The sequence below is a fragment of the Eumetopias jubatus genome, unplaced genomic scaffold, assembly GCF_037043125.1.
Source record: "Eumetopias jubatus isolate StellerSeaLion01/CBP00866 unplaced genomic scaffold, mEumJub1_p1.0 scaffold_9, whole genome shotgun sequence".
Taxonomy (NCBI): Eukaryota; Metazoa; Chordata; class Mammalia; order Carnivora; family Otariidae; genus Eumetopias; species Eumetopias jubatus.
The window spans coordinates 30318305-30342728 of NW_028274815.1; the positions used below are offsets into that span (position 1 = coordinate 30318305).

General features: G+C 43.5%; 1 protein-coding gene across 1 annotated transcript in view; it reads left to right on the forward strand.

Annotated features, from left to right (window-relative positions):
- Positions 1 to 620: 620 nt before the first annotated feature.
- Positions 621 to 24424, forward strand: part of VIT (vitrin) — an 81785-nt gene continuing 57981 nt past the window's right edge. Inside the window, exons 1-3 of the mRNA XM_088026617.1 lie at positions 621 to 740; positions 3175 to 3244; positions 11480 to 11545. Coding sequence (XP_087882743.1) covers positions 621 to 740; positions 3175 to 3244; positions 11480 to 11545 — 256 coding nt within the window. The remainder of the gene's footprint in view (positions 741 to 3174; positions 3245 to 11479; positions 11546 to 24424) is intronic.

The following is a 24424-nucleotide window of genomic DNA, read 5'->3' on the forward strand; positions in this document are numbered from 1 at the left end:
AGTAACTAGACCAAGCAAGGAGAGAGATTGAAGTGGTGAGAAAGAGGTCTGAAAACATTCTGATTCTAAGAGATCAGAGTGATTCTGGTCTTGTTCCATCACGAGCGAGTCAGCATTTGGGTGAAAACTCCTCCAAGGTTAGAGTGTTTCCTGGAATCCTGTTTGTTTTTAGCCACCCATGCCAGCGTGGAAAGATCAGATCCCTCATGTCTCCTGAAGTTGTAAGACAGATCTGCAAGCATTTCTCTCTGCAATCCATTTTCCCTCTGCTTGTTGACTATTGATAATGCTTATTGAGAAATAAATCACATGTCATAAATTGAAAGTGTACAATTCACTAGTTTTTAGTGTATTCATAAGATTGTCTTTGTTTTGTTTCTTCTTTTTATTTCCTAGGGAAAGGAGAGAGCCTTTGCTACTCACTCATTGATTCAATGTGTATTTATTGAGCACATAAAATATCAAGTACAGATCCCTGCCCTCATGAAGCTTGCATTCTAGTGGAGAACACAAACAATAAATAAGTAAAATAAGTAAACTATAAAGTATGTCAGTGGCGATAGTAACATGAAAAAAAATAGTAGAAAAAACAGGTTGTACCAGTTGGTGGTAAGTGGGAGATGGATCATAAATTTAAGCTAGGTGATAAGGAGACGTCTCAAGAGAAGATAACATTGAAGCAAAGACTTGAAAGAAATGAGGGAGTAAATCATGTTCTCATCTGCGGGAAGGGCATCCAGGTAAAGGAAACAGTAAGTGCAGAGACCATGAGATGTGTGTTCTAGAAACAGCCAGGAGGCCAGTGTGCCCAGACCTTAATACGTAAGGGAGAAATGAGGTCAGGGGGCCACATAGGGTCATAAGCCACTTGTCAAGACTTTGGCTTTGATTCTGAGTAAGGTGGGAAGCACTTTAGAGTTTTGATCTGAGGAATGCTGTGAACCGATGTACTTTGAACTGGGTCATGCTGGCTGTTGTGTGGATCATGGAGACAGAGGGAGAAGGAGACGCCTTGTTAGGAGGCTTGTTGTGTAACTGTGTGTAAGCCTGAAAACACGTAAGTTGTTCTGGAGCTTCTCAAACTAGTAAAAGACAAACAAAATATTACTTGTTATCATCCTATTTCTAAAACATAACCCAGCTACTTAAGCATCAAATTGCAAATAGATTGTACACATGGTTTTATTTCTATTTTGAAACTAAAAAGCGTTATCTGCCTATTATGTAACCAGTAGTCGATTACCTTTATTAGGAAATTTAATACATTGTTGCTGGAAATTAACAAAATCATCAGTTCTTTTTGAGGTTACTCTTGCTGCCTAATTTAATTGTTTGTAATAAAATCTTTCATATACTAAACAGTTTTATTTAAGTTAATTGTATCAGGTACTTGTATTACTCCCTCGGCCATAATTTGATAATTGCTTTTTATTAATAAAATCTGCATAGTCCTGAACCTAAATATTGGATATAAGCTTGCACTGGACCTAGCTAGTACCAGATTGTGTATTCATTTCTCTACTTTGGTGGCTTCAAAATCAGCCATGGAAGATTTACACACAGAAATCAACAAATGCTACAAGTTGGGGCTTTTTTTTCCCCCAGAGAGCAGATTTAGCAGCATACCATGGGGCATAGTGGCATGCAGGGTTTGAATGCCAGATTTAGGCCACACAGCGGTGGCACTAGGCAGAGAGGATGTAACAGGAGCCATCCACCCCAGAGGGTGGGGGTGCTTTATCATTGACATTGCTTGGAATGGCTAGCTTATAAAGATAATGAAAAGCATACCAACCTTAAACTTTATATTCTCTAGACAAGGTTCTTCCTTATTGCCCATGCTCACGGCAGATCCTTACCACCACTCCCACCCCCAATCTGGTCCTACTGACTGCCTGGTCACCATGGGTGTGACCAGAAACTTTTCTAACCCTTAGTTTCCTGAAGGGATCATAAAATCTACCACACTGGCTTATTGTGAAGATTCAAGACCATATAGAGTACATAGTATATGCTCTATGTAATGAGTAATGGTAGTATGACCAAACCTTTTAGCGTTTCCTCACAGCCTCAAGAGAAGGAGGAAACTCCATATAGATCAACAGCATCTTCATATCTACTCTGCTTCCCAGCCTCTGAGCTCCTGTCAGTGCTGTTCCTTCCGCTTGGGGTCACTTCTCCCTATTTCTGCACGTCCAAACTGTTGTCTTTCAAAATGACCCAATTACTATCACCTCTAGGAGACTTTCTCTTTTTCCCATGGCTGACATAATCTCTCCTTCCTCTAAAATTTGCTGGCTTCTTGGGGAATCTCTGGCACTATCCCGGACCTACTGGGATTAGAATCTGCATTTTAACAAGATCCCCAGGTGATTCCTATGCATGTAAGATTTAGGAAGTCTTGCTCTAAATCACTGGTCCTCAAACTTATCAGCACATTGGAATTACCTACAGAGCTTTTAAAAAACTTAACACCTAGACCCCACCTTAAGAGATTCTGATTCACCTGGTCTGAGGTACAGCCTGGGCATCAGGGTCTTTTAAAACGCCCAGATGATACTAATATGCATCAAAGTTTGAGAACCTCTGGTCTGTAAACTCCCCTTATACTCCCTTATGGAGCCTGCACACTTTCTAATGTTAAGGTTATTCGTGTCTACGTATGTTTTCCCACTTCTAGTAAACTGTAGATCTTTTAAGAGCAAGAACTATTTCTTTGCTCAATTTTTATCACCTCCTCCCTAACAATACCTAGCCATATAATGGGAGTTCAATAAATATTTGTTGCATGAATGATGAATGCAACATTTATTTGTAATCTAAAAATATTCTCTCAATACCATAAGTGTAGCTTTTGTCCTAATTTGAAGACTGGTTGAAACTATTCCCAAAATTATGGAGTCATTTCCTTTTCAGTTCTAAGGAAAGACCAAAGCTCTGAAGAATGGGGGCTGGTGGCTAGAGTGGGCTTTCTACCTGAGGATGGACTGACTCTCTGGGTAACAGCAAGGCTGGCCACTGCCATCTCTGTGGGCTCCTTGGAGAAAGCTGCAGCTTGGAACCCAGAGACCCCAGGGAGCAATGCCAAATGAAGGGGCCCCTCCCCACACTCCAAGCGTCCAACTCGGAACTCTTGGCTGAAAAGTGATGGTGTTATTGTTTCTTCCTCTCTAGGGTGCCATTTTGATGTTTATGGGGATTGTTGTCCTCACTATGAAGGCATCTGTTATTGAAATGTTCCTTGGTAAGTACTTTTATATGTGTATCTGGATACGCTTTTAACATTTTCCTAAGGTCCAAAGAATCTTGCCAAGAAAATGTTTAAACCAAGACAGAGCATATAAACAGTACAGTGTATCTTTTTATGATAAACATTTTAGAGAGACGTTTAAGTGAGAATGTTCAGTGTAGATCAAATTCAGGATGTACATGTGTATATATTTTTGTATAAAGAAAATTATGTATCACATGTGTGTACATATTACACACATATCTTGCCTTCTTCAGCAACTAGCAAATGTTTCAGATGGAGCATATTTACAGATTCTGAATTTAGAAATCTTGTTTCTTATTTCTCAAAAACAAAAAATTCTTATCACTGACATGGCCTTATTCGTACCATTGGTGACTCATGATTTTAGAGATGAAACCCATGTCCGTGATCAGCGGAGAACACAATTTTGGGTGGGCTCTCGAAGAGCAGCACCTCAACCGGAAGAGAGAAAAGGATTGATGGGTTTAGCATTAAGCCCAAGGGTAATCTTCTATTAATCTTGGCCGTATCGGATGGAGCGACCCTGTGGATCACTATAATGTTACCAGGGAAGGGTAGAAAGACCTTTTGGGCAGTCTATTTGTTTGCTAGGGCGCCACAACAAAATACCACAAACTGGGTGGCTTGAAATAGCACAGTTATATTCGTTCACAGTCCTGAAAGCTAGAAGTCCAAAACCAAAGTGTCTGCAGAGTTGGTTTCTTCAGAGGGCAGTGATGGAGACTCTGCTCCATGCCTCTCTCCCAGCTTCTGGATGTTTGCCGGCCATCTTTGGCACATCTTGGCATCACCCCAATCTCTGCCTGCATCTTCACATGGTGTTCTTCCTCGGTGGGGTTGGGTATCTGTGTGTGTCCAAATTTCCCCTTCTTGTAACACTAGTCATAGTGGATTTGGGGCCCAATCTACTCTACTACGACCTCATCAGAACTTAAATAATCACATCTATTTCTTTTTTTTTTTTAAGATTTTTATTTATTTATTTGAGAGAGAGAGACAATGAGAGCGAGAGAGCACGTGAGAGGGGGGAGGGTCAGAGGGAGAAGCAGACTCCCCGCTGAGCGGGGAGCCTGATGCGGGACTCGATCCAGGGACTCCAGGATCATGACCTGAGCCGAAGGCAGTTGCTTAACGGACTGAGCCACCCAGGCGCCCCCACATCTATTTCAAAATGAGGTCACATTCGGTTTTGGGGGCTGGGACTTCAACATATGAATTTAGAAGGGACAAAATTCAACCCATAATATAGTCAGAATGTTCCACATCTGTGTGGAGGGGTTCTACACAGCCGAGTTGGAGAACGAAAGAGAAAGAGGTGACACTGGGAAGACAAGAGGGCGCGCACACAGTGGAAGGAGACTAGACAGGGAGTCGGAGGGACCATATGGATTCTGGTCCAGACTGCCCCACCAACCCGCTAACGAATAGTCACTTTGGAGCTCAGGCTCCTTCATTCCCACCTTGTCCTTTGAGAGGCTGCCGCCTCTCACACTCCCCCTTTGGTTAGTGGGTTTCTTACATAGGGTAGGTGGGGAGTCAGAAATAGGAAGGCTTTAGCTCCTATAAAACACACAAAGCGAGTAAACCCCGAGGCCATTTCATACTCTGCATGTCCCCCATATCACAGAACCAAGAATGGAGACTTGACTGTCCTTCCTTGTCCCCGGCCTCTCGCAGCCTGCCTTTCTGCAGAACTCTCTCCCCTCAGGGCTGCTCATTCAGAAGGCGAGAAATCAAAGCAGGCAAAGGAGACTCCTGTCACACAATCCCCTCTCTGTGTCCTCACATGTCTACCTCCCCAGCATCTCTCTTACTTATCTGCTTGTCTCCATCCCATGGCCATTCCCCTGTCTCTCCTCAGGACTGGGACAGCCTCCCTGCCCCAAATCCTGACCCCTCTAACTCCTTCTCCTCCACACCCCAATTAATCTCTCTAAAGACCATGTCTGACCACCACTCGTGATTTAAACTCCTCCGTTTTCCCCTTTGTCTTTGGGATGGAGTCCACATCTCTAAAAGTGCCTTGCTTGCTGGGGAGGCCTTCCTGATATGGCCCTTGCTGTCCTCTGCTCTCCTCACTCCCCATGAAGCCCTCTCTGGTTTCCAAGGAACTAAAAAATTCTGACATTCTTAGTCCCTGGGGCTCACATCGTTTCTCCTCTCCAGGCCTTTGACCATGCTGGGTCCCTTGCCTGGAATGCTCTTCCTCTCGCTCCCACACCCCCACAAGCCCTACTGGTCCTCAGGAAGCTTCTCTCTGCCCCGCATTTGATCAGGCCATCTTCCTAAGGGCTTCCAGGGTGCCCTGTATTGATTCTCATCATAGCTGCATGGCGTTCACCTTGCCACTAGGCTGGCTCCCCCAAAGCTGTGAACTCATTGAGGGCAGGAGCTGTGTCCTGCCCATTGCTACATTTTCAGTGCTGAGCACATCTCATAGGTACTCAAGAAATATTGTGAAATAAATTATTCTCAGGGATGCTAGATTTGTAAGGTGTCAGAGTCCAACTCTGCACCTAATTCCAGTGTGTAGGATTTTCCTCAACACCGGCTGGGTGTCCTACAATTCAACTCAATTCTGACACTGTCTACCTGGAAACAGCATCAAATTCCGCTGGCTAAGGGCTCAGTCCCACAAGACTGCCACACACACCCCCACTTCAGATGCCAACAGAAAGTCCAGGTTGTCACTGTGCTTATGACTGACTGGCTAGAAATCAGAGGTTCCCATGACCCCCTCTCTGGGTTTGATTACTTTGCTAGAGTGCCTCACAGAACTCAGGAAACCAATTTACGCACGACTATAGATTGCCAGTTTATGACAAAGAATATTCAAGAATACAAACCAACTGCCAGACGAAGAGATATATGGGGTGAGGTACGAAACGAAGGAGCTTCTGTCCCTCTGCAGTCTGGGATCCAGCAGAGTAGCAATGTAGAAGCGTTCTGATTCATCAGCATGGAAGCTCTCTGAACCCTATCCTTTTGGTTTTTTTATGGAAGCTTCAGTACATGGGCACAATTGATTAACTCATTGGCCTTTGGTGATTGATTCAACCTCCAGCTCCTCTCCCCTGCCCAGGAATCAGAGAGTGAGACCAAAACCCTCTATTTGAGGTTGGTTCCCCTGGCAACCAGCTCTCTCATCTTTAGGGATGCCCCAAATTTACCTCATTAACATAAACTCAATTGTGATTGAAAGGGGCTTGTTGTGAATAGCAAGACATCTATTTCACCTTTATGGATCTGATTTCAGGAATGGAGGACAAGAAACAAAATATTATAACAAAAGATGCCCCTATTGCTCTTATCATTCAGGAAATTTCAAGAGTTTGGGGAGCTATGACCCAGAAACTTAGCCAAAAGACCAAAATACATATTCACTATGAATCAAATATCACACAGTACTGTCTAATGATTCCCCCCAAAACCCTCTAAATTAATGTCGATTAGTGTTTAATATATATCAGAGCTAGCATTTTTGTTTTAGACAGCCTTGAATTTAAGATACAGCAGAGTTTCATGCTGTCTTTGGAGCACCACGTGTAATCAACAGCTGCGCTTACGGGAAGCAAGTGGAATGAATAAACAGGCTAAGGCAGGAGCCAGCAAACTTGCAATCTGGTTCCAGCTTCTGCCCCCGAAGAACTGCAGCTTTAGCCAAGGTGGTAACCTTGACCTTTGTGTCCTTTTTATAAAATAAAAGGATAACCTCCAAAACTCCTCCCAGCTTTAATATTCTGTGATTTGAAGCATAATTTTATGATTTATACAACTGTAGAGAATGAGTTGTCCTGTCTTTGCTATGAAGCTCTGATTTATATGATGCTAGATGTTTCATTGAGTACATAATACCAAATTAAAGCATGGGGGAAATTTGAACTGCTTTAAAATGATCTGCTTTGTAAATCAGTTTTCAGGAAGGTACTATGGACACTTAAAGAGAACCAGAGCTGGAGAGTGTTTAAAGTGGTAAAAACAGATTTTAATCAGGAACTACTGCAGTAGAGCAGATCTCACTATAGAACAGGGCACAATTCCAAATACAACAAGGAACACGGAGATTTATATCTGAGCAGCAGGTTGCAGGGGTTGGTGGATGGAAATTACTGAGAGAAGACATCAATGGTACAGGGCGCCTGGGTGGCTCAGTTGGTTAAGCGACTGCCTTCGGCTCAGGTCATGATCCAGGAGTCCCTGGATCGAGTCCCGCATCGGGCTCCCGGCTCGGCAGAGAGTCTGCTTCTCCCTCTGACCCTCCCCCCTCTCATGTGCTCTCTCTCTCTCTCTCTCTCTCTCATTCTCTCTGTCTCAAATAAAAAAAAAAAAAAACTTTAAAATTCAATACTGGCCTGAAGACTGGGATACGAGTGCCCATTAACCATACTGATGATTTCGGTATGCACTTTTCATTGTCATAAGTCTATGGGATTTCAATATGACCCAATTAAAAAACAATTTATCTTGTTAATTGTAAAAGAAACATATTCTCTATAAAATATGGGATTTATATATGGAATATACTATAAAATGGGAAAATATACAAAATATAAAATAGAAATGACAATGCCATCATTATGAACATTTGGTATGTTTGTTCTACTTATTTCTCTCTGCATATATTCTAATTTTGTCAGAATCATCTTTCAGCTTAGAGCTGAGCATTTGCCAGTTCATCTAATATTCTTTAACACATCATTTGTAATAAATGCTCAGAATACCCCTACTGTTGGGACATTTCCAACATTTCACTATTTCCAGATTGCCATCATCAATAATGCTATAGTGAACATTTTTTACATAAATTTTTGTCTATATCTCTAATTATAACTTGGGATACATTCCTAGGGGTATAATTTCTAGGACAAAGAATATAACTGTTTTTAAGGCTATTGAAATATATTACCAAATAGCTTTCCAGAATGACTTCACCTACTTAGCTTCACCAGCAGTGTACCTAAGTGTCCTAATCTCAAATCCATGCCAGGATTAAGTATAATCTTGTGTTCAGTATTTACTGACATGATATGGGAAACTATCCTGTTGTTTGGCTTTAGCTTGCATTTTTTACCATTAATGAGATTGAACATTGTTTTAAGCTAATTCATTTGCATTTCTCTATCTATAAGCTATCTGGATGATAATTTATTTAAATTGAATTTTAAAACAATTATGCCTCAGCCATCTTAACTGTACGGATGGCTACTCTAGAGAGGAAAAGAGTGAGAAGTGGGAGGAAATCTTTTATTTGAAAAAGTAATTTCAACATTCAGTTTGTGTTGAAATTTCAAGCACCGCTGTCAAAGGGTGAGAACTTTAGTCAATGTTATTCAAAACTAGAACACTGAATTTTTAACAGCTGAGAAGTATTGCTGCAAATTTCATAAACCATGATTGCCTTGGAACTTTGGACTCTAGACTTAATTTCCTCAAGCCTTCTAGACACTAATGGCCTCAGTACCCTAATAACTAGCAACTCCCGCAGAAGGGAATGGCTTTCAGACCTGTGGTCCACTTTGTACTTTGAAATGAGTATCAGTCATCCATCCCCATGCTCTGCCTGGCTTCCTAAGAAAAGCGACACAAGACTGATTTTTCCCTTTCCCGAATTCAACACTCAGTTCACACCTCACTGTAGCAAGAGAAGCTTTACAGATGAGAAATGAAGACTCCGGGGCACAGGCACATTTTCAGCCTATTGACCAGCCCTCCCCTTGAGGAGTGGTTTCTGGGGAGTTTTAATTAACAAGCATCTAAGCCTAGGAAAGGGCCTCTGTGTACCATTGAAAATAATGACTTTATTAACCACTGCGGTAAAACTGAACCCAGCTATGCAGGTTTTCAGCCTGGAGGGTCGTGGGTGAGCAAATGCGAGTGATGGGATGGTCTTACTGAAATATTTATAGTCCTAATGATATGGAGACTTATAAACCACTTGCCACAGGCACAGAGGCCCAGAAGGACAGTATTTGATTTTCCAGAAGAATTGATACCCAAATTTATGACTATTTCAATTACTCCTTCTAATTAACTTGCTTAATTTTCTTTAACATATTTATTTAGTATTTGTTCTTTAAAATATTCTAGGATTCGTTGTTTTTGTGTATAAAATGAAGACGTGTCTTCACACAGAGTTAAATGACACAGAGACTACTATAAAAATTAGACCTCCAGGACACTCACACCCACCCAAACCCCAGAAGTAAATAACACCTAAAAAATGTCTGCCTTCATTCCACTTGGCTAGACTTGTGGTTCCTACTCAGTTCTCTTTCATGTGTCTGTTCTTGCAAGACATGGTATGTCAACTGTCCAGCCTCAGCTCATGCTACTGGTCAAAACTGGGGCTAATTCAGGAGTTGCATCATTGGTGCAGACTAGCTAGATAATCACAAGATAAATAAAAATTTTCTTAAAAACCCTGGTGGCATTTTCCTTCAAAGTTATTTGCCAATCAAGAATTCCTAATTCCATTTATGCCTAAATTGAATATCTGTGTTGTGATAAACACACACACACCACGAAGCAGAATGCCTATTTTGATTACTCTATCGCTCCACATTTACCTCTGGAGTCCCAACCCTACCCAGAAAGTGAGTTTCTCAAAAAAGTGGCTAAAATGGAGGCAAGTTAAGCAGTGGGTGAGGTAGAAGGATGCTTGGAGAGGAAGGAAGAAGAATGGAGAATTGGCTAGCCTTTTGAAAGGAAAACACTGCTTTTCCATCTACAGGTAGAATTAGCATCGGGACAGAGACATGAGCATTTTCAGATGTTACTAATAAAAAAGTGCTATGAGAAATGTTCACAATACATATCGAAATTCTAAGTGGGCATATATTCCAGACAAGAAATCTTATTTGGAAATTTATTTAAAGGAAATAAGGGCACCTGGGTGGCTCAGTCGGTTGGGCGTCTGCCTTGGGCTCAGGTCGTGATCCCAGGGTCCTGGGATCAAGTCCCGCATCGGGCTCCCTGCTCAGCGGGGAGCCTGCTTCTCCCTCTCCTCCCTGCTTGCGCTCTCTCTTGCTATCTCTCTCTCAAATAAGTAAATAAAAATCTTTATTTTTCTAAATAAAGGAAAAAACAAAGGATCAGGACAAAGAGGAAGTTATTTATATTGTCAGAAGTGGACTAAATTATGGTACATCCATACATTGCAATCCTTTCAGGCACTCAAAATTACTGTGAGAGGAACATTTAATGACAAGAAAAAATGTTTATATATATCCTTAAGTAGAAATAAGTTAAAAAACATTGTAAACAGTGTGAGCATGATCAAACAGAAAAAACGAAAATATTAGATCTTTTGTGTTCATCTATGTTTTCTGTACTGTTCTTAGTGTTTTTTACATTCTTCTGTGAGGAACATGTACGATTCTGGTAATAAGAAAAAACTGGTCAGTGTTATTTTTTAAAAACACAAGGCTCAAGCTGGTAATGCGACTTTGAACTAAAAAGAATAAAGAGTTCCCCGTTCTTCCTCCGTTGTTATACTTCCTCAAGAGAGCAGTCTCCCAAAGCTGCTCTGCTCCTGTTTCTGAGGAGGAAGGTCAGCTACAGCGCAGTTGGCCTTAACGGGGTACAGAAGCTGGTGCTGCTACAGCGGACCACCAGGGGACACTCTGGTCTCCCTTCAGACCCTGTGACCAGTCCCTCTCTTCTCCCCGGCCCACTTTCCCCTTGTATCCTTTCCCAGACGGCCCTCCCCTGGGCTTTTCTGTAGCCCCTCCATTCTACCTTCCTTCTACCTCCCTCACACGCGCACGTACGCATGCACATGGATTCTTGGACCAGTTGAAAATTAGCCATTTGGAACACCAGTGTGGAAAAGAGGAAAGAACCCAAGAAGGGCCTGGTGCTCACCCTACCTCCATCGTTTATTTCTGGCACCAAGCAAATGAGTGTACTTCTCGGGTCCCTGGTTTCCTCCTTTGGTGACTAGAGAGGGCAGACTCGGTGTGGTGAAATACAAAGCAGCAGAACAGAGGACAGGTACCCAGGAGGTATTTTTGGAAGGCCTTCAGCAGGGGCCAAGTTAAGTACACAAACCATTCATCTTATTTCCTCAACCTTCATTTAAGGGAACATTAGTTCCACCTATGAGACTATTTTAACATGTGATGGAAGCAACAATAAGGGTCAAAAGAGAGAAAGTGTTTGGGTAAAATGATATTGATTAGATTTTCTTTCATTTCCTCCATGTAGTTTTGCTGGCAACTGGAATACACTCAAATAAAGACATGACCAAGAAGATCAAAAGGCCCAAGCTCGGTAAGTAAAACTGCAATTCCTCATTAGCATAAGGCTTGTGCCTTCCATGTAGAGGGCTGTTGTACTTGTTTCAGATAATTTGGAAGGTTTGGGGACTTTTTGTCTTACTTCAATTGCTTTGCATTCAGACGGATTAGTAATGATTATTATTTATCACCTACTTCATTCCAAAAAGCATTTGGGATAGGAGTGCTGATTTTAGGTGAGAGATATGTGGTTCCATTATATTGGAACATTTCAAAATGCACATACAAAGACCAGGCAACACTGTGTCTCTATGGCTAAGCTGGAGTAGGTATTTTCTTGCCATTGAAATGTCAATTCCCCATACCAATAAATTTAGTCTCGCTAATACAAATCTGCCCTCCTTCCAGCATGCTCTGGGATCAGAAGGTAAATCTCACAGCAAAGCCCAGAAGGCTTCACACCTAATCAGTGGATAGAGGAAAAATAAATTTCATTTTTGGATGGTATATCAGTTAAGATTAGATGACAGGAAATTTAGAATAACAACTGCTTAAATAAGACTTAAGTTTCTTCCTCTTTCCTGTAAGCATAGTCAGTCTGGGCTTTTATGGAAGCTTCACAATCTTCAGGGACCCAGACTCCTTCTACCTTGTCATTCTGCTTTCCTCAACATGGCTCTCAACTCATTGTCCAAAATGTGTGCCCCAGCTCCATCCATCATGTCCATGTTCCATTCGGTAGGAAGGGATGAAGAAGGATGTATACCCACCGCTTTAGAGATAAGTCCAGGAAATCAAATACACCACTTCTCCTTAAATACCACTAGCCAGCATTAAGGGAGAATGGGAAATGTCTTGATTTCAAGCATCCACATGCCTAAGCTAAAAGTAAGGGGTTGTATTACAGGAAAGAAGGAAGAATGGATATTGGAAAATCACTAGCAGGACAGGACATAGAAGGAAATGCTCACGTTCAAATGCAGTAAGCACACTGAGATATCTGGACCTAAATTTGTAGGCTTGACCGAGGCCTAGTTAAGGCATATTTATAAAGGACCATAAAAGAAATGCCATAGATAGAGTTAATGTTCTCTGCTCTCTACAACTGAAACTTCTTTATAGGCATTAAATTTAGATGCTTGAAATCAGCAACATTGATAATCTGAAATAAAAGAAAGATATTTGCTTCACACACCATTCTTTTTTCCTTCTGTTCCTTTAAACCCTCCATGTGGGATTTCCTGTTGAAATGAGACCAAAAGGGCAGCCAGCCACAGCCTCCAAGCCTAAAATACTAAAAAGGAGTCAGTTGCTTATTTATTCCTGTCAGTACTGAGAGCCAAGAGAATCAGCCGAGGGGCAGATGTGTGTTCAAAACAATGATTGGGTTAATATAGAGACAAATGCACACCCAAGTATGAATTCCTTTGGGCTGTTTCCAGTATCTTCATTAACTCATACACAAAAATCATGAAAGGTTCCGTGATTACCGTGACAACGGTTTTCAGTGACTATGAAAGGCTGTGCTAAATGACCCAAGGGCAAACCTCTTTGAGAGATCTCAAATGGATTGAGTTTCTGATATGCTAAATTCTAACCTTATACTCAAAATCTCCCTGGTGATGCAGCACATTTGAATCAATAAATGCATGAGGCCTTTTCTCTAATTAGAAACCCTGGCACAATCATTAAATAAGGGGGTGGGGGGGAGATACAATGAAGGTAATAGGATATTCCCAAACCATGGCAGTATCTGATTCTTTACCTCAGGAGTATTAACAACTGACAGTCTATAGCTTGAAGCCAAAGCCATTTTCATTTTTTCTTTTTAGTGTTGTCAGTCTGCCACTGGGGTAGGTGACCAAAGGCAAGAAGGCACACCATTCATTCACTTTACGAGCATTTATTGGGTGCCCACCAAGTACCAGGTACTATGCTACACACCCAGATACAATAGCGATTGAGACTCAGCCTTTGCCCTTGCAGAGCTCAAAATCTAGGGAGAAAGAAAGACAAGTCACCAGGCAGCTAAAGGTGCTCCAGGAACATGGAGAAGAAGCTGTATATCTGGGAGGGCTTCCTGGAGGAAACGACACACCTACACTGATATGTGAAGACCACATAGGTATAGACCAGGCAAAGATGGGGAGGAAAGAGTGTTCCAAGCAAGAGAAAACAGCATGCCCAAGGCCTGGAGAGTGGAAAGAGCTAAAAAGTAGTCCAATATGACTGAAATCTAGAGTAGGAAGTGAATGTATTGAGATAAGAGATGGAGGGGTAAGCAGGTATGGGATCGTGGAGAGCTTTGTTACCATGTCCAGGAATCTGGACATCCTCATGAGGGCAACTGGAATATCTCCGAGCAGGTTATGTTGGTTGCAATTAGCATAAATCCAAAAGGGATTTTTGTAGGACATGGAGCGGCTCGCGGCGGGTTGGCAGCTAGAACTCACTGGAACTGTACCCCAGATGACAAGCCCTCAGTACCTCTACTTCTCTCTACATGTCTGCCTCACTGTCTCCCCTCTCCTCTCCCTGTCCCTCCCTCTCCCCATCTCCCCCCCCCCCCGCCCCCTGTACACACTGTGTCTCTCAGTACTGTCCACATTCCTGGGAGAGAGGACCTCATTGCATCATCCCAGGCTGCAGGGTGGTTCCCAGAGAAGAGTAAGCTGGTTAGGGTTGTGCTAGGGAAATAAGACCATCCTGCCAACCAAAAAACCCTCCCTGCCAACAAATGAAGAGAGAGGAGAGAGAGAACGCCATTTGTTAGTGAGAAAAAGCTTGGAGATTTATACGCATACATGGGTATACCGTGAAAGTGTCTACCATGTCTGAGCGGCATCTCACACAAAGGAGTCCAGCCAAGTGGGGGACAGAACAATTACATCTCTTATCTCCTTGAGAGATGAATGCGCCTGTCTCCTGTATGCCTGGTTGCCCCTGAGCTCCTTCTGGAGGTAACGTCACTGTTTTACTCTTACAGCTGATACCTCAGAGTACATCTTACAGGGAGCTGCTAAAGGGTTTTAAACAGAGAAGGGAAATCATAAAAGTCAGGCTTTAAACAAATCACTCTGGCCTCGGTGTGAGAACAGCCTGGGCCAGTGCCCCTCAGTTCTTAGACCGGCAGCACCTGCGACCTTCTGCCCAACCCCACCCCACCACCCCTCACCCCCACAGCCGGACTGCGGGAATCAGACCCGCTGGGGCTGGGGTCCAGCCCTCTGTGTCTTAGCAAGCCCTTCAGGATCTCCAGTGCCTGCTGACATCCAAGAACCCGTGGAGCAGAGAGCTATCCCAGATCAGGGTTGCTTCCAGATCCGAATGTAAAATCACGGGTACCCTTCAGTGCCCTCTGACCTCTCCTCTAGCCAGCCCTACACTGGCACCAGTGTTCCTGCAAGACGGATGGTCCTCACCACCCAGAGGACTGGAGGTGAAGTAACAAGAAGAAAGTGATCCAAGAGTTCTGGTCGGTGGACACTGACCCCTACTACGCATGCAGCACGGCTCTTGAGTCCTGAGGATCTAGTGCCCAAGACCCAGTGCCACGAGTTGGCAGAGCCAGATTGGAAATGCAGGTCTGTGTGAGGTTCCACCCCGGAGGCTGTTCCCAGTCCCTCCTGCTAAGCCAGCCAGGGCGGAGGAATAGAATCCCTGCTGCCTGGAGGCAGAGGGGGTTTGGGATGATCACAGGCTGACCGAATAGGAAATAGAGTAGAAGAGCTGTGCAGGTAACAGGAAAGGAGGAACCAGCATGGGTATCTTCCTTTGGTCTGGCCAGAAGCCATACGCCATATGAGTGCGTCTATTCGGTGTACAAGTAGGGTCATTTTGCTTTAGGCAACTGTCACATTCTCTCCCCCATACTTCTTTTTTTATTTCTGTTTCTTCTTATCTCCTTTTCCTTTTTCCAATTCTTTGGTCTGCCCATGGCCCTCCCAGGGGCCCTCATGGACATCACTCAGCTCCACTGGGGGCTCCTTGAACCGAGAAGGTAGTACATGTAGAAAATAATCTGAAATGGGGGGTTTACAAAAGGAAAAACAAAGATTTAAAAAGAAAGAGAGAGACAGAGAGAGAGAAAGAGAGAAAGAGAGAAAGAAAGAAAGAAAGAAAGAAAAAAAGAAAGAAAGAAAGAAAGAAAGAGAAAGAAAGAAAGACAAGTTCTTACAAATCTCTTCCTCCTACTTACACATGACCATTCATTTCAAGCTGATATTTTGCTTTCCCATACACAGCTGTATTGGGCACAATGTTATTCCACCATACTTGGCTTATCACCACTTCATTTTCTAAATCAAATCAAGTCGGACTCCAAACTGCCAGTTTCCAGGGGCTGAGAAATTAAAATTCCATCATTACAGGGGCTTCCTCCTTCCCCGAGCCAGCCCCTGGAAACCTTGTGCAGTCAACAACATCCAGGGAGGTCCCCTGCACTGCTCAGTGTCCAAGCCCATGTTACCTGTAGAAGTTGGGCACTCCATTGTTTTCTGAATTGGTGGCATCTTAGGAAAGATGGGGAAGCCCCATGCCTAAGGTTTCACCCGGAGGGGCACCACCCCAGGTATTGCTCCAAGATGATGCTCCTTCAAGGCAGCTGTTAGGGAACAGGATCATTTCCCTTACTGGGACCGTCCTGCCCACTCCCACCTTCCCAGTCTCGGATCATTTCCTCTCCATCACTCTTTGGGCCAACCAAGCCCAGTGCCCTCAGACAAGGGGGATTTGGAGAGACTAATTCGCAGTGCCTGAGGGAGAGTTTTCTTTGGGCAACTCTGCCCTCTCTCTTACAACCTTGAGTTCCAGAGGTGTTTAAAGACAAATGGCTGACTACCTTCTTAGAATAGTATGAGGGAGTGGTGCCTGGGTGGCTCAGTCACTTAAGTGGCTGTCTTTGGCTCAGGTCATGATCCCAGGGTCCTGGGATTGAGCCCCTTATCGGGCGTCTGCTCAGAGGGAAGCCTGCTTCTCCCTCTCCCACTCCCCCTGCTTGTGTTCCCTCTCTCTCTGTCAAATAAATAAATAAAATCTTAAAAAAAAAAAAAGAATAGTATGAGGGAAGAAATACAATGAAAAGAAACGTAAGTTAATGTCTCAATAAATTAGCCTGCTGTATGGTCCATGGTAAAGTTCACCATACTATATGAAATGAGAGTTTCACCAAGTTTATGTTTAGAGGTGATTTTCCGAGGTTCTCATTTCCCTGTTATGTTTCGGAGCCATGGAGCTGGCCTTCCTTAGAGGCATGTCAGTGGTAGATTTAGTCAGCACAAACCTGTTCAAGCATTTTATAACAAATGACCAAAATGTGGCTACATTTTTCTGGATTGTGGAAAGCCTCAAATAATGATTGAAGGATTTAGGTGTGTTCATAACACTTTTCCGAAGGCAGTCATGATACCTTATGAATTTTAAGGATTAACTTCATTTATGTGTAGATTATGTGTTCAAAAAGGGCCTACTCTTCAACTCATGAATATTTCAGCCCACACTGTAATAAACACATCATATGTTTCCCCTTAAATTATGTCTGCCAACAACTCTCGAACAATCCCTGCCCGTCAGTGCCTGTAGAGAAAGAAAAAAGCTTTTAAGTTATCAAATTTCCTCGGTAGCTTTTCTACATGGAAGGAAGCCCCAGAATAGCCTCAGAAGCAATGGCTTCAGCGAATTGTGGGTTCAGATGAGGTGGCATAACACCAGTGAGAGCCATGATGATCAGCTCCTTAGAACATGTTACCAGCTCTCCAGCCTGCAGTCTCTCTGACTTCACTGAGCACCCAATCTTGTGTCAGATAAAATAAAGTTATGCCGAGGTCAGACTTTCTGGACCCAATTCCCATTGCCAAACATACACTAAACTAGTTTAGGTGGCTCCTGTGTGTGCTGCGCTTCCTCTGTTTTGTACTTATCACCCGTTCTTTTTTAAAATATTTTATTTATTCATTTGCCAGAGAGAGAGCATGCACACAAACAGGGGGAGTGGCAGGCAGAGGGAGAAACAGACTCTCCGCTGAGCAAGGAGCCCAATGCCAAGCACACGAAGACCTAATTAGTGTTCATTGAGTGTATGTTGAATGGATGGACAAATGAACAGCAAAAACAACAAAAATCCACTATAAAATAAAGCAAAATGTGGTGATTATTACATAAGAATAACAAGGGATATATGAGTAGGGTTCATACTGATTTCACAAAGAAGCATTTGAGGTAGGACATGAACTATAAGTAGAATTTTACAGACAGAGATAGATGGAGGGCTTTCCAGGTAGACGAAGCCCAGACATCCTGGGGAAAAAGTGGAAGGTGTGGTCAGGCTATAGTGAGTGAGGTGGTTGGTTTAAGCATGGGGGAAGTCCTGGGAGATGCAGCTGGGACGTGCATTTGGACTAGGCAAGGCCATTCAGAGAAGTTTGTTCTTGGCCATTCATTAGACGGTGGGGACCCTCAGAGTCTTCAGAGCCATCTACATGATGAAGACAACAATCAGCAAGATAAACAGCAGGATGTTCTCCACAGGCAGTGAAGCTACATTCTGAAATATTTCCACTACGTTTGAGTCTGTTGAAATAGTCTTAGCTTGCGGTGAAATGTACAACCTTTAATTCACATAGTTCTCTCCAATAAGTTAACCTTAATACTTTGTAAAGCATGGAAAGATCTTTGCAATCAACCTTGAAAGGTTGATGATTCCCAGCGGTACTGCCTTGGGCATGAAGAGGTAATTGTTCTGGGGCTTGGTTATTTAGTGCATTGGACACTGATGAAGAGAGATACAGCTCGAGGTGGTTGTCAGATTTGGGTATAACACGCACACAGCTTCTTGAGTAGGTTCGCATGTTGTTAGCTGCAGCAACTTGTAAGTAATCCCCAGTGTGTGCTAGCTTCTTAGACACCTGGTGCCAACACCCGTGCATCCTCTGCACAGATAGGTGTGTGTGCCCTTTCTCAGACCACGAAAATGGAAGAGGATTAACTTTCTAGCCCTCCTTCTAGGGGTGAGAAGAGAGGTGCAGTTTTTTAATTGGTAAACTCTACCATGGCAATTCTCAGGAATAACAGGAAAACAATGGGATAAATGCACAGATGCATACACACACACATACACACACGTGTGTGTGTGCACACACATACACATAACCTCTATGCAAGAAATATTCACCTGTTGATGGTTGTCAGTGATCTTTGTGTTCAGAAAAGTCCTGTAGGATTAGAGTAGGGAAGAGCAATTTAACTCTTTCTCTTCAGTTATGGAAAGAGCAACCAGGTGGAGGTGGCAAAGTCTTGGCTTTAGAGCCAGAGGGCCTGAGTTCAGGCCCTCCCTCTGCCACTTATTTGATACCTGAGCTTGAGCAAGTCAACTCACTTCTCTGAAATATAGAAACAATATACTTCTCAAGGTTTTGTAAAGATCAAGTGAAAAAATGTGTATTAGAGTCCTTAGTGAACTAGAAATAGGTTATTTTTAGAGACACAAACTTTTGCAGCTGCCCAAAACTGTGTTGCCACAGATAGATGAACCTCCGCTATCCAATCACTCCTTCATCGCTGTCCTTCCGTGGCATATGGATAAAGGTATTGTCTCAAGCCTGGTTAGAAGGACCAAACTTCACAGACTTTTTGATGTGCTTAAAGCTTGAGCTTGGAGTTACCTGTTGAGGCACGTGCTCTTTACTGGGTCTGTCTTTATAAACATTTTCCATCATATGTCTTATGTTTCCCTCAACTATTGCTTGATATGGTCTTCTTGAGAAATCTTTCATGACCAGAGGAAAATATTTCTTTGACCGCCCCCCCCCCCCCCCATGGCTTCACAACTTGGCAAAAAGCTTGGCTCACGTGAGAGCGTGGGACAGTGCTGGAATCAGACATCAGAGTTCAAATCCAACGCCACCATGAACTAATGCTATAATTTCATCATCCCAGTGTTAGCTTGGCCACCATGGGTCCTCAAATGCCAGATTAAGCCTGTGTAAATACCAATTCTATAGTCTTTTTAGAAGTCTGGAGCATGCGCCATGATTTCTGGAGAATCTGCAGTGTACTTCCTCATGATTTCTCTACCTGGTCACTCCTGTGTTCCCATGGCCTTCCTGTTTTGCCCTGCCCTGTGACTCAGCTACTTTACTAACTCTTACAAGAAACTTCCCTGCATCTGAAGTTTTATCTATTTTGGAGTCTTTACTACAAATATTCAAGGACCAACAGATGAGGTCACCTCGTGGATCGTAAAATTTTCTTCCACCAGCTCCTCATTCTACCCTCACACTCTCTCCCTTACCATCTCATGCCCCACCCACTCTCTCCTGAATAACAAACCGATTTTATGGGTAGATGTTTCTCCTTGCCTCTCTGAAGAGTTCAGCCCACACACAGGCCCTTGGAAGCTCAGCCTCTATCCCAAGTAGGCTTATTAAGAAATTTCTTGTGAAAAAAACTAACGTGTAGTCCTGAAAAGAGTGCTAGCAAGGACACTTGTTGACATCTTGGTTATAGCGGGATTATTAATTCATCTAATTCTCTCATTATTTGACCCCTGCTTACCTCCCAGACTGCATCATAGACCCCTCTCTCCCTCATCCACTGTTCTCTACACACACTGGCCTCCTTTATGTTCTTCCAACCACCGAGCCCATTCCCACATCAGGGTTTTTGCCCTGGTTCCTCTTTCTGTCTGGAGGGTCCTTCTTCTAGACCTTTGCTGGCTGGCACCTTCTCATCACCAAGTACCAGTGGTAGGAGATTAAGTAGACAGGAGTACAGAGACCAATCTTTTAGGGCCTTGTAGAACATCTCGAGGAACTTGGGCATTATCCTGAGGGCAATAGGAAGCTAGTGAGGGTTTTAAGCAGGAGATTGATGAAATGTGATTACTTTTTTTTTTTTTTTTAAATATCACACTGGCTGCGCAATGGAGAAAGGAGTGGGGCAAAGGGAAGGGCAACATGGAAGGAAGAAGACAAGATACGAGGCTATTATGTTAATAGTCCAGACAGGAAATATTGGTGACTTGGACCAACATGGAGGTAGAGAGGAATAGCAGCTTCAGAAATAAAACTAATAAGATTTGCTAATGGACTGGTTTCATTCATTCATTCATTCAGGATTCTTTTTTTTTAAATATTTTATTTATTTATTTGATAGAGAAAGAGATAGAGAGAGGGCATGTGCAAGTGGTGGGGAGGGACAGATGGGGAGGGAGAGAATCTCAAGCAGACTCCCTGCTGAGCATGAAGCCTGTCATGGGGCTGGATCTCATGAACCTGAGATCATGACCTGAGCCAAAACCAAGAGTCGGATGCTTAACAGCCTGGGCTACCCAGACGCCCCTCAGCAGACATTCTTGATCAGCAGTAAACAAAACAGAAATCCCTGCCTTTGTGGAGTATATATTCTAGTAGGTGAATGAAGTTACAAGTGAAACTGGGACCTTGAAAAGTAGTAGCATTTAAACAGATAAAAGGAAAAAGGGTTCCAGGTGTGAGAAATGATCCAAGCCAAGTTTGCAAGATAATAGGCATTTGAAAAGTACCAGCAACTGTAAGTGGCAAGCCCAAAAGTTCTGTGGAAGGGACTGTGGAAAGGCCTTACGGATTTTAGAATTTTTTCAGAGGCAGCAAAAAGGTATTGATGTGTTTTTACCCAGAGATTCGAGGTAGTTTGAGGACTGTTTAAGAAAAATGGGAAAGAATGCTTTGCAAAAGAAGTCACTATAAAGGAAAGATTACCATGATTTGGTCACTGGGTGTCAGGGTCAAGGAGATGGAAATATTCATCTTCAAATTTTACTTAATGGTCATTTTTGTTTCATTAAATTAACATTTTTGTATGATTCTCCTAAAGTAGGATTTTGCTCTAGTTCAATATCACAGCCTAACAGAATCAACTTTCATATGAAAACTACTTTTGCATAAGTGCTTTTATGTTACAATTCTTCTAAACAGCCAGGAGGTGAGCTTATAATGGCTTTCTCTGAATGGATTAGGAAATCTGTTTTCCAAAAGCAACACAGCTTGCCTGGGATCAGCGAAAAGATGAATGGAAAACAAGAAGTAGAGTCTTCCCTTTGATTTGGCCTGCTGTGTCATTGGCTTATTGTATGTGACATCTCCTGGTCTGATAACCCATCACCTGATCCATTATTAGATCAGGCAGGGCAGAAGGGCAGAAGGACGCACAGTGCTGCCTCTAAGATTCCAGTGTTGCGTGAAATAGTGGCTCAGACACTACCGGTTTTGCCCACAGACCCTCTGAGATCCATACAGCAATCACAGGACCTCAGGGAGTGCAGTTAAAGGTCATCTTTCAGTTCTAACTATCCGGGTTGCAGGTGGTTCTCTTTTGCCTGTGGCTGGTGCCAAGGGCCTCTGGGAAGAAATCCTTGGCGGATTCTGCGATGCTCTGATGTTGAGCTGTGTCATGAAAGTGATAGCGACCATGAGAAGGCAAGGCATCCTGTGAGGGAGAAGAAGAACACATGGCCGAGGAACAGGTCTCTGTGCAAAGGTTCTACCCAAGCAGCTCCGGGCAACCCCAGGATCTCTGGGCTCCCTCACCACCACGGTGACGACTCAGGAAGGAATGGGAGAGGCTCTTGCCTTGCTTTCTGAAAACATTCCTGGCAGGAAACCTTTTGATGACTTCTAACTAAGTTGTCTCCTGAGGTTAACAGTGGGGTACTCTTGAGCTGCCTTAATTTTGACTTGTCCTCTTAAAGAAGTCTTATTTCTGCACATCTGAGAAAACATCCAGAGAAAGGTGAAGGGAGACACGAAAATGAATCTAAACAACAAAAGAGAAAGAAAAAGGAAAACCTAAGCTGTAGGATCGAATAGTTCAAAAGTGTTCAGAGGAAATGCAAAGAGAAATCACTTCGTTTGGGCCGTAAGTGGATGGAGGAAAGATTCTCAGAGGTTACAAGAAAACAGACGACTTCACAAACAACCGGGGGAATACTGGAAAGAACTAAACCGTGGTTTCCATACTCAAAGAAGAGTGGCCAAGAAGATGCAAATGGCTGCCACTTCCAGAGGCCGGATTCAGACATTACACTTTCCAGTGATTTTGGCAATTACTTTTAATTAGCTCACTCTCTCCAGCTTAATTTTCTGTACAAATTTAACAAATATTTGACCTTTAGCCACACTTTGCCATTGCACCCTGTTTTTCCAAAGCACATGAGCGTATGTGCTTGATTTAATTTTTTCCCTGCTATGCGTCAAGTTAAGTCACTGATTTTACTGATCGAACTGGGTGCACTTAAAGCAGATCTCATTTAAGGTACTTCTAGGCCTTTGTAAAAACTGAGACCAAACAAACAAACAAACACCCCTTAAGGGAAAGGGGAACTTGATTAGCAGGAAGCAAAATATTCCCATGTGACCTTTTCCCCCTTGTCTTTTTAAACCAACTATTTCATGGAAAACCCCTTCCTGTACTGTGAATACCCTGAAGTCTTTCTGTAGCTTTGATCACTGTGTAACACTCATGAAATAAGCTTCTAGATTTCTCCCCTTTTAACTTCTCCACTCCAGAAAATTTGGGTTGGCCTGCCAGGAGAGCCAAAACCTCTGGGAGCCAAAGTCACATCCACATTAAATCCCAGTTCACAGAGCCGGTCAGCTCCTAGTTCAAATACCTGAGAACCAAGAAGGCAGGCTTCCATTTTGTGTCCATGTGAAGGAGCAGATGCATTTGGGAGTGGGGGAGTGGGGAATGGGGTGCAGAAGGGAGGGGAGCTGAGCATGTCCAATTACATCCAGGGATCAATTAACTAATTTCAGGAGAGACGACACTGGTGCCTTTAGGCCCCAAATTGCCTTTAAAAAAAAAATAAATAAATATTCTACGGCTCAAAATAGTAAATGCAGCCTTGAATATCAGGATTGAAAAGAATGAAAGATAAAAGGAACACAGCTTTGGAGAGGAGGCCACCTGTGGTAGGGAGGAGAAAACCCGCAGGCTGCTCAGAGCACAGGGCTTGGCTTCTTAACCGAGACCACAAATTGTTTTAGCCTGCGATCAGACCTGCCCCCCACCGCCACCCCGCCCCCAGGAGAAGGGCTTGCACGCTGGCCCAGCCCTGCATGGCCAAGATCGACTGGGAGGGGTGTTTAGGAGAAGAGCAGGAGTTCTAACTTCACTTCTCCCCGTAGTCTGAGTGAAACGCAACTCTGCTCTGTCCAGGTACATAAGGGTTAAAAAAAAAAAGTGTGCATCTTGGATACAGCTGGAAGCCATTAACAACTCTGAGACCATCTCGGTAACCCAGTCAGAGGGTGGGTGGCCTGGCAGAGATCCTGGATCCCTGTGTGTAATCACGGACTCTTAGCACTGGGCGGGGCTTTATTTCTCCCTCCCACCCAATGCAGAAATCCCCTTTTCCACTGTTCAGTCCCTGCTCGCAAGCTTCCCGAGCATGCACTGCTTCAGGAGGCAGCCCCTTCCTTCAGGGGCAACCTCAGGCACTAGAAAGTTCTTCTTTGCAGAATTTGCTCTGTAGAAAATCTCCCCTTTCACTCTCGCTTGGCCGTCTGGTGTCATGGCACACAGCAGTCCTACTTGGGAAGACAAGGACCCCTTTCCTCCTCCAGATTCTCACCTCCTCGTGGCTGAACAGCCCCGTCTGACAGCCCACCCTCACGTCTGATGGTTTCTGGACTCTTCCTGAGCCTGCTTACTCTCTGAACTGTGCTCATGTTTCCGAGTCCCTTGTGAAGAATGGGGCCCAGAACAGAAGACATTCCTAGCTACAAGGGCACGAGGATAGGATCGTCTAGGAGACCTTTTCCTTCAGGAGTTTTGAGGGCCATTTTTTCAAGAAAGACGCAGCAAGTCCCCCTTTTAGGTACTGCCACTAGAGAGTCTATGCCACCTCATTCTGGGGCAAGCTTTCAGCTCTAGAAGA